General features: G+C 51.8%; 1 protein-coding gene across 1 annotated transcript; it reads left to right on the forward strand.

Moving 5' to 3' along the window:
* The first annotated feature begins 6,787 nt into the window (after positions 1–6,787).
* On the forward strand, positions 6,788–7,941 carry LOC143694295 (epidermal growth factor receptor kinase substrate 8-like protein 2). Its single transcript, XM_077179569.1, has 3 exons — positions 6,788–6,957; positions 7,362–7,494; positions 7,832–7,941. Exons 1-3 carry the CDS (start codon positions 6,788–6,790, stop codon positions 7,901–7,903), a joined length of 375 nt encoding a protein of 124 aa, XP_077035684.1. The 3' UTR covers positions 7,904–7,941.
* The last annotated feature ends 395 nt before the right edge of the window (positions 7,942–8,336 follow it).

Here is an 8,336-nt window from a genome sequence, read left to right on the forward strand (position 1 = left end):
AGATACATCTGCCACTGGCACCAGGCAAAACTCAAAAACCATACAAAAATAACAACAGAATAGAAAAAGTGGACATGAGTCTTCTAACAATGGAAGAGTCTTTCAATGGACTGGGGAGTATGTTCAATTTGCTGCAAATGATAGCCCTGATAGAACACTGCACATTCAGTAACAGCATTGAGTGGCTGCTACAAGAGGCATCAATTGTCCCCAAGTGCCCTGTCCTACAGCACTGCCAATCAACGTGAGTGTCTCTGAGGCTCTCTGGAAAATACCATGAGAGGAACAGGCACTGCAGATTGCTTGCGCTGAAACAAAAGCAAAGGCACTCAAATAGCAATAACAGCCTTGATTTGCGGCATGAGCCTTACCATGAACAGTGCAGCTTAAGGAATTCTATGAAGACCAGAAGGGTGTCACAAAGTTTTGGGACATTGGGATGGGGTTTTTTTGGTTTGTGGGGTTTATTTGGGTTTTAATTTTTTTTTTTTTTTTTTTTTTTTTGTGGTGGTGTGAATGGCTTTTCTTTGTTCAGCTTTTTTTTTTTTTTTTTTTTGGTTGAATTATCTTTGTTTGCTTTTTAAACAAAAAAAAATTGTTGGGGAGCGGGGCGGGGGTTTGGTAGGGCCCCCTCCTCCGGAGGCGGTCCCGGGGGGGGGAGGGAGGAGAAGGGAAGAGGGGTGGGGGGGAGTTTGGGAGGGGCAGGGCCCCCTCCGGAGGAGGGGGTCAAGGGGAGGGGGGCGGGGAGGGGAAGCAGAGGGGGTCAGGTCACTCTGCAGCGTGTACACAGAGAGAGATCACCGGACAGACAAACGGCTCCTCCCGTTCTGCCCACCCCAACCCTCCCCACACCCCTCCTCCCTTCTCCCCCCCGGGATCCCCTCCTGAGGAGGGGGCCCTGGCTCACCCATCCCCCAACCCCCCTGCCGGGGACCCCCAGTGTGATGTAGGGACAGCCGGAACCCCGGCGGTGTCGGGCCGTGCTTTGCACTGCAATGGGGGGACCCGCCCAGCGGCTCCGGCCCGGGGTGGGGGCTCCAGGGACAGCGGGGGCGCCGGCTCTGGCCCTCTGGGCTTTATTCTGCAGCGCCCCGAGCCCCGCGGCTGCGGGGGAATGAAGGAGAGGGGAAGAGAGGGAAAGACGGGGAGAGAGGAGACATGGAGGAGATGAGGAGGGTAGGGAGGGGGGATCGGGGTACGGAGGAAAGCGGGAGGAGAAAGGAAAGGCCAGAAGGGAAGAGAAGGAACGTGGTCAGAGGAGGGAGAGAGTGCGAATAGAAGGGATTAAGCGGGTTGCGACAGGAAAGGAAGGAGTGTGGGGGTTTGGGAAGAAAGGCGGGGAGGGTTTGGGGAAGAGAGGGAGGAGGGGGAAAGGGAAAGAAAGCAGGGGAGCACGGGGAGAAGGAAGGAGGGGTAGAGGTGGGGACAGGAGGCGAGGCCGAAGCCCCTGCGCCCTACCTGAGGACGGCGGACACGGACACATCGCCAGCACCAAGCTCCGGGTGAGCAAATGGCGGGGGAGGCGATTTCCGGGGATTAAATCACCTCGGCCCCGCCCCGCGCAGCCGCGCTGGTGCCCCGCGCACCTGAGCCAGGCCCGCCCCGTGCACCTGAGCCGGGCCCGGCCCCGCCCCTGAAACCGCCCCCGGCCCCACCCCGGGCACCGCCTCACGGAGCTCCGGCCCCGCCTCACGGAGCCCCGCCCTGCCCGCGGAGAGGGCGGGACCATCGCTCGCGGCCTCGCCCCTCTCACCGGGGCCGGGCCCGTCCCTCAGGGCTGGGCCCAACCGGGGCTGTCCCCGGCGATGGAACCGGGGCTTCGGGCCCGTGTCCGTTGCGGGTCCCGGGGCCGGAGGACTGGGGCGGGACTGCGGCTGGCATGGGGACCGGGCTCGCCGCGGGCGGGAGGAGCCGCTCCGGGACGGGCGCTGGGGCGGAGCCCGGCGCTGCCGCTCCTGCTCCGGCTGCGGCCCTGCCCGGGCTCCGGGCGCGGTCCCGCCATGGCCCCGGAACCCTCCGAACCCCCCGAACCCCGCCGGTCCCCGCAGCGCCGGAGGAATATTTTCGGAATTTTTTATCCAGCGTAGGCAGATAATTCTCATAGTGAAACCCCAAAAATAAAGGCTATGGGGTCGAGGTAGGTGGGAGGGGCGGGCGATGTTCCGCTTTAAATTAAAACACATTGGGAAAAATCCATCTGTGGAACAGCTCATTTCCTCCCCCGGACTGGCTTCTGTGTGATCGGCTGCGATTTCAGCTGTTCGCATGGCATTTCCAGCCTGTGGGACTCCAATGGAATGCCAGGTGCTGAGCACGAGAGAACACAATGGGAAATCTCCCTGGATCAGGCAGTGTCCCAAAGGTCTGGCAGCACCCAGCATTCCTAGCTGGAATTTGGGGATCCCAGCACAGCCCCTCCATAGTGTCCCTGTGAACCTGCAGTGCCCAGCATTCCTGGCTGGAATTTGGGGATCCCAGCACAGCCCCTCCATAGTGTCCCTGTGAACCTGCAGTGCCCAGCAATCCTGGCCAGGGGTTGGGGGTTCCAGCACAGCGCCCCCAGCACATCCCGCTGCTTCCTCAAGTCCCCTTTAACCAGGACCCTTTTTTGGGGTGGGAGCACCCAAACCCAGCAGAATTGGCTTTAGCCAATTTTGGGGGATCTCCCCTCTCCTCAGCCAGTTCCTGCTGCCAAAACCCAGCCTGAGGCTCAGCTCCCCATCCCCTCAATCTCTCCAAGGAATTGCACTTGGATTTCCCAATCCAGCTGGGCAGCAATGCTGTTCTCCTCACTGTGTATCTTAACTGTAGGAATTGCTTAAGAAATAATTAAAATAAATGCAAAGAATGAAGAGACAAGAACTGCCAGCTCCAATCAAGGGCTGCTCAAGCCCCTTCTCAATTATCTGCTTTAATTAATCAATGCAAATGAACCAATTAAAAGCACATTGCTACAGTTTTATTCTTTTTAATTGAATTCTAGAGAAACATTGCAGAATAGGAAAGAACCTTTTTAACCCCAAAATCCTTCTAGGAGATCCACAGGGCAGGGCTGCACTGCACCCCAAACTGAGGAGAACTGGGAGCAAAGACAAACCCAGACTGAGATTCCTGGGAGATTGGTGCAGCTTCTGCCAGCCATAACATTCCTTGGTCTGAACACACACCTGTGAATCCCAGGAACCTGGGGACATCATCAAGAGCCTTTTTATTAAAAGCAGATTTCCATGGAGAATTAACAGAATACAGAAAATTAAATGCAAAGGAACAGCTCCCCCAGCCCAGCAGGCTGCATCCAAAAGAAAATGAACAGAAAGATGATGGATTGGGACCATCACCAATCCCAAAGCCCTGGTGGGAATATCACTCTGCTTTGGTTTATAGATCACTGCTTCTCTTAGTGGACAAACCCTTCAGCTTTGCTTCCAATTCACTGAGTTCCCAACTGTGGCCACCAAGATTCTGCTGCACCAAGCCCTGGTAGGAACATCAAGTGGTACAGGTGCAGTGTGGAGCAGGGAAAGAATGAGGATTGTTTCTCTTTTCCAATTCCGGTTTTCTCAGTGAGGTTGGGAAAAATAAGGAATTTAGTTTACACGAGAAGATTGGAGTCTCTTTTTAACAACTGGTAGACAACACACGTGAGGAAACATTTCCACCTGTCTCAGCACAGGCAAACCATGAACAGCGGGATGGAATCTTAAAACAGAAATGATCAGGTGCCTTCTACCAAGGTGGGAGAGGAGAGAGGAGTGAGGAGAGCAGAATCTCCTTTCTCCTGGGATAGGTGTTGTACCTGTTTACCTACCTTCCACACCCTCAACAGCAAATTTTCCTTATGGATAACACATAAAAAAAACAACAAACTTACAAGTGAATTGTTAATCTGCCAGGATGACAGCCCTGGGACAGACATTTTTCCTGCTGTGCTCTTGCTCTTTTCAGAGCAGCCTGACCAAGTTTTCCAGCCAGGAGACCCCAAATTAATTTGCACAAAGAGCCACCCCTCAGTACTACAGTTATTTACAGCTTGGCTCTTGGCTGCAGAGAAGGGCCCTGAAAGCCCCAGCAGCAGCACAACCTTCAGAACGGGTCCCCTTGCACAGTCCAGGTGCACACAAAGCACACACAAGCCCCAAACTCCTCCCTTCTGACTCAGTTACCTTCTGGAATGCCACAGAAGAAGGAATTCCAGCCTAACTGGGATTCCCTTCTCCTCCTGGCCTTCAGGGCACTGCTGGGCAAAGGCAGCTCTCCCTCCCTGGCCTGCTGGATTCAGTTTGACTCCTCCAAGCTCTCCACCACTGTGGAATTACAACTGAAATGTTCCACAGGGGTATAACCAGACCAGGAGCTGTCCCAAATCACATGAGCTAAAGACAACCCTGCAACCATTGTTGTGGTATCCAGCACTAAATTAGTGGTTTCAACCTCCTTCTGACCATCTAACACAGCTAATGAGGGCAGGAAAATTAATTTAAACTAAGCACAATGGGCTCAATTTCCATTGCCAGGTTTTACAGTGCACAAAGAACTGAGCTTCCCCAGTACATGGATTTCAAACCACTGGCCAAAGCCAGTAGGTCAGAAAGGGAAAAGCAGAGCTGCTGGCAGTGCTGGAAGCCCTGATTGCCCTGAGTTACAACAGCTTGACCTAAACTGAAGGAGAACCTGAGCCCCTGTGAATATGGCATCAGGTATCTGTGCAGGTTACATTTCCTAAGAAAAAGATCCCTGGGAAGTGCATTAAAATTGTTCCTACCTCTCCTTTCACAAGGCAAGACTGTTTTTCCATACAGCAAATGTTCTTTTTTTAAATTAAACAGATAGCACTTCACTCAGCTGGAGAAGAAAAAGATGAGATTTGCTAAATTTCCCTAAGCCAGGCAACACAAAACAAAACAAAACAAAGCAAAACTTTTCCGTTTGGGTAAAAAAGAACGTTTCATTCCACTTTTTCACCATTTTTAACAGTCTACCATATTGATTTTGTCTCTCTTCAAACAAAAGCCAATTCAACTTTGAAAACCATATATTCTGGTGTCCCAAGATAACACATAAATGCATTTCTCTTCCCCTGTGCCCAAATACATCTTAGCATAGAAACATCCAAACTCACTTTTCCTGGGAACTTGCAGAATTCAGCTCAGCATTGCCTGATAAAAACCCCACAGATTTCCAGTGGGTTCTGCCTGCTTGGACTTTCAATTCCTCTTCCCCCAGCTGCTCCCTGCTGTGGCATCCAGGGCAGTTGTTTCCACTGGGCAGGACAGGGAGGGTTTCACACCTCATCTTTCCCAGCACCTGCAATCACAGCCTTTGGGTCCTGCTGTGTCAGCCCCCCCAGGCCCTAAAGCAGCATTTCCTTCCACCCTTCCAGGAGCTGCCTCACAGCCTTCCAGGAAGGCCCCATATCAAACCCCAACAGCTTTGGTTTGCTTGCTTGTTCCCAGCCCCAAGGGAGTTGACTGAAACAAGGGCTGAAAATCTTCCTCAAAAGAAAATCTTCCTCCAAATGCAAACTCCCAGCCACCATCACTCCTGTTCCATCAGTGAACCCACCTTTGGTTCCATTATCAGATGGGCCTCCACTAAAACTCCAGCTTTTCTCTCCTGCAGGAATTTCGAGGCCCAGGGAGTGGCTGAGCCCAGGAGATTTGCCAAAATCTGCTACGATTTCACTGCGCGAAACGCCAACGAGCTCTCGGTGCTGAAGGATGAAATCCTGGAGGTACGTGAGCACTCCTGGGAAAGGTGTGTCCCCTCCCCTTCCCAGGGGCAGCAGAGAGCTCAGGATAGCAGCCAGCACCAATCCCATTTCCCTTGGTGGTGTATGAGCAGTGACCCAGAGCTTTGCTCCAATCCAAGCTGGCACAGGCTGCCTGTGCTGGGCTGTGTCACCTCCTCAGCTCAAACACATCGGTCCCATCCTAACCACAGTGAGGAGGGAGGACAACAACTCCCTGTCCTGCTCTGCTCATCCCCTGCTGGACACCAATCTGTTCATAACACCCAGTTATTCTCCACAGTCCTCAGGAGTTTCATGGGGAAAGTGACACTGGATGAAGTGTCACTGGAGTTTTCCCAGAATCACAGGGACCTTCAAGCTCATCTCATCATGAGTGTGTTCCTCACTCCCAGTTTGGGCTTCCTGCCACTTCTGTTCCGCTGTGGAGCAAAGCCTGGAGCTCTGAGATCAGCAAATCACTGACTGGAAGTAGCAGAGAGGACTGAAAAGGTCTCAATCCCAACTCTCCAATTGTAGATTCTCACAGATCTGTCCTTCCAGATCAGGCAACAGCCAAAGGGTGATGGGAGGAAAATAAATGGCAACACAGGGGCTCAGGAAAATGGGAACAGGGTTCTCGGAAACACAGAGTCCATCCCCCCAACCTCTGCTGCCTCACGGGGGCTGGGAGTTTCCCCTCTTGCTGTGAAGTTTGCAGGGCAGTTCCCTTATGTCACCAGCCCAAAGGGAGCTAAATAACTCAAACCCAGGAAGATGACAAGCTGAAGCAGAACCCCAACACCAACACCCCTCAGGGAATGTCACCTTGTCCCCACAAGTGTCTCTTGTCACCACTTGAGAGCACCACTGGGAGCAAAGACTCTGCCAGATCTAAAATACAAAAGCAAGCCCTTTCCTGGGCTGTATTTACAGACTTAATAATAATGCTGAACCACACCCCCATTTTCCTTACAATTTCCCCACCAACACATTTAATGGGATTTTTGACTGAAGATTTGATTTCATTCCCTACCTGTTTCTGCAGAACTTATTCACCAAATGGATGAGCTGAATGACGAGCTGCTAAAGAAGATCACAAACAATAAAATTCAGCCTCCCCACAGGAATTTCAAAGTGGAAAAGCCTCAGCAAGTTTTTGTGCCCCTCACCTTTGAATCCAGCACTGAAGAAGTCAAAGCCTGGCTAGAGGCCAAGTCATTCAGCAAAGAGTAAGATTTGCTCTGTTGCCACATGAAACGCTCGTCCTTCCCTGGAGAAGGAGCTGGGGAAGCTGCTGGCACCATCTCACCTGGGACAAGTCACTGGGATTTACCTACAGAGCCTGTGGTGTAAATTAGATTTCAACCCTATTAAACCCAAGCTCTAGAACCAGGATGTTCAGAGCCCAAACTCACTCCTTTTCTTTCTTATAAACATTTTCTTGGAGAAAAACAATCCACAAATCAAACCCACGGCCTGAGATGCCATTGAAATCACAGCTGCCAGCCTGGCACAGCCCCAGGGCCCTGTGATACAACCCCAGTGCAGCTCCCAGCCTCCCATCTCCCACTCCTCACCTCTGGCACGAGGCCACTGCAGCACAACCATCACCCCCCACTTTGTGTCTCCCCAGGACCGTGGAACACCTGGGCATCCTCACCGCAGCTCAGCTCTTCTCCCTCAGCAGAGAGGAGCTGAAGAAGGTGTGTGGTGATGAGGGGAACAGAGTGTACAGCAAGATCACGGTGGAGAAAAACCAGCTGGAGGTGAGTATTTTTCTGGATAATTCCTGCTGGAGTAGGGGGCTGTACCAGCAGTGTCAGATAGCTCATTAAACAGGCATTTTAAGAAACATAACTGGGGGAAAAAAAATGCAACCAAACCTACACAAGCAATAAAAGACACATAAAAATTCTGAAGTGCCTTTTAAGCTAAAAGGCCCCAAATCCATAAGATCCCCCTGTTTCCACTAATTAATCTGCTTTTTACTGATATCACCCATCCCTTTGAAACTAGCTCTACTCCCAGAGCATTCACTGAATACTGTAATTTAACTACAGCTTGAAGTTCAAATCCAAACTTCCTGTTTTGTTTCCATTCCAGAAAAGCAGAGGGGAGTCAGAGCTCCAAGAAATCATGAAGCGCCACCAGGAAAGGATTGATTCTGCTAATTAAAGTCTCTCTGCTTTATTTCAGCTCTTAGCCCTAAGTAGTGCAGAAAAAAAGGGAACGAAAGCAGAAGGCAGCAGAGGCCTCCAGGCCGGAGGCAGCAGAGCTCCCCTTGGGCTCCAGCTGCCATCAGAGTGACAATTCCTCAAACACTGTTGGGAAGGGTTGACAATAAGACCATATCCCACTGGGAAAGGTGTTTTAATTTTGCATGAAGTATTTTTTTTATAACTATATATTTTATACTGAAATTTTCTGTGCATGCGATTGGAGCAGGATTCCCACCGGGCTGGATGTACGACAAGGGCTGGATTCAAACAAAGACCCCCAGAGCTTTTCTCCAAGGGCTGTCCCTGCTCCCAGCCCTCGCTGGCACAGCAGGCCTGGCACACAGCTCAGGAGGGGCCAGCTCAGGGCCTGGAGCCTGCACCACGGGAAT

The sequence above is a fragment of the Agelaius phoeniceus genome, chromosome 6, assembly GCF_051311805.1.
Source record: "Agelaius phoeniceus isolate bAgePho1 chromosome 6, bAgePho1.hap1, whole genome shotgun sequence".
Lineage (NCBI taxonomy): Eukaryota > Metazoa > Chordata > Aves > Passeriformes > Icteridae > Agelaius > Agelaius phoeniceus.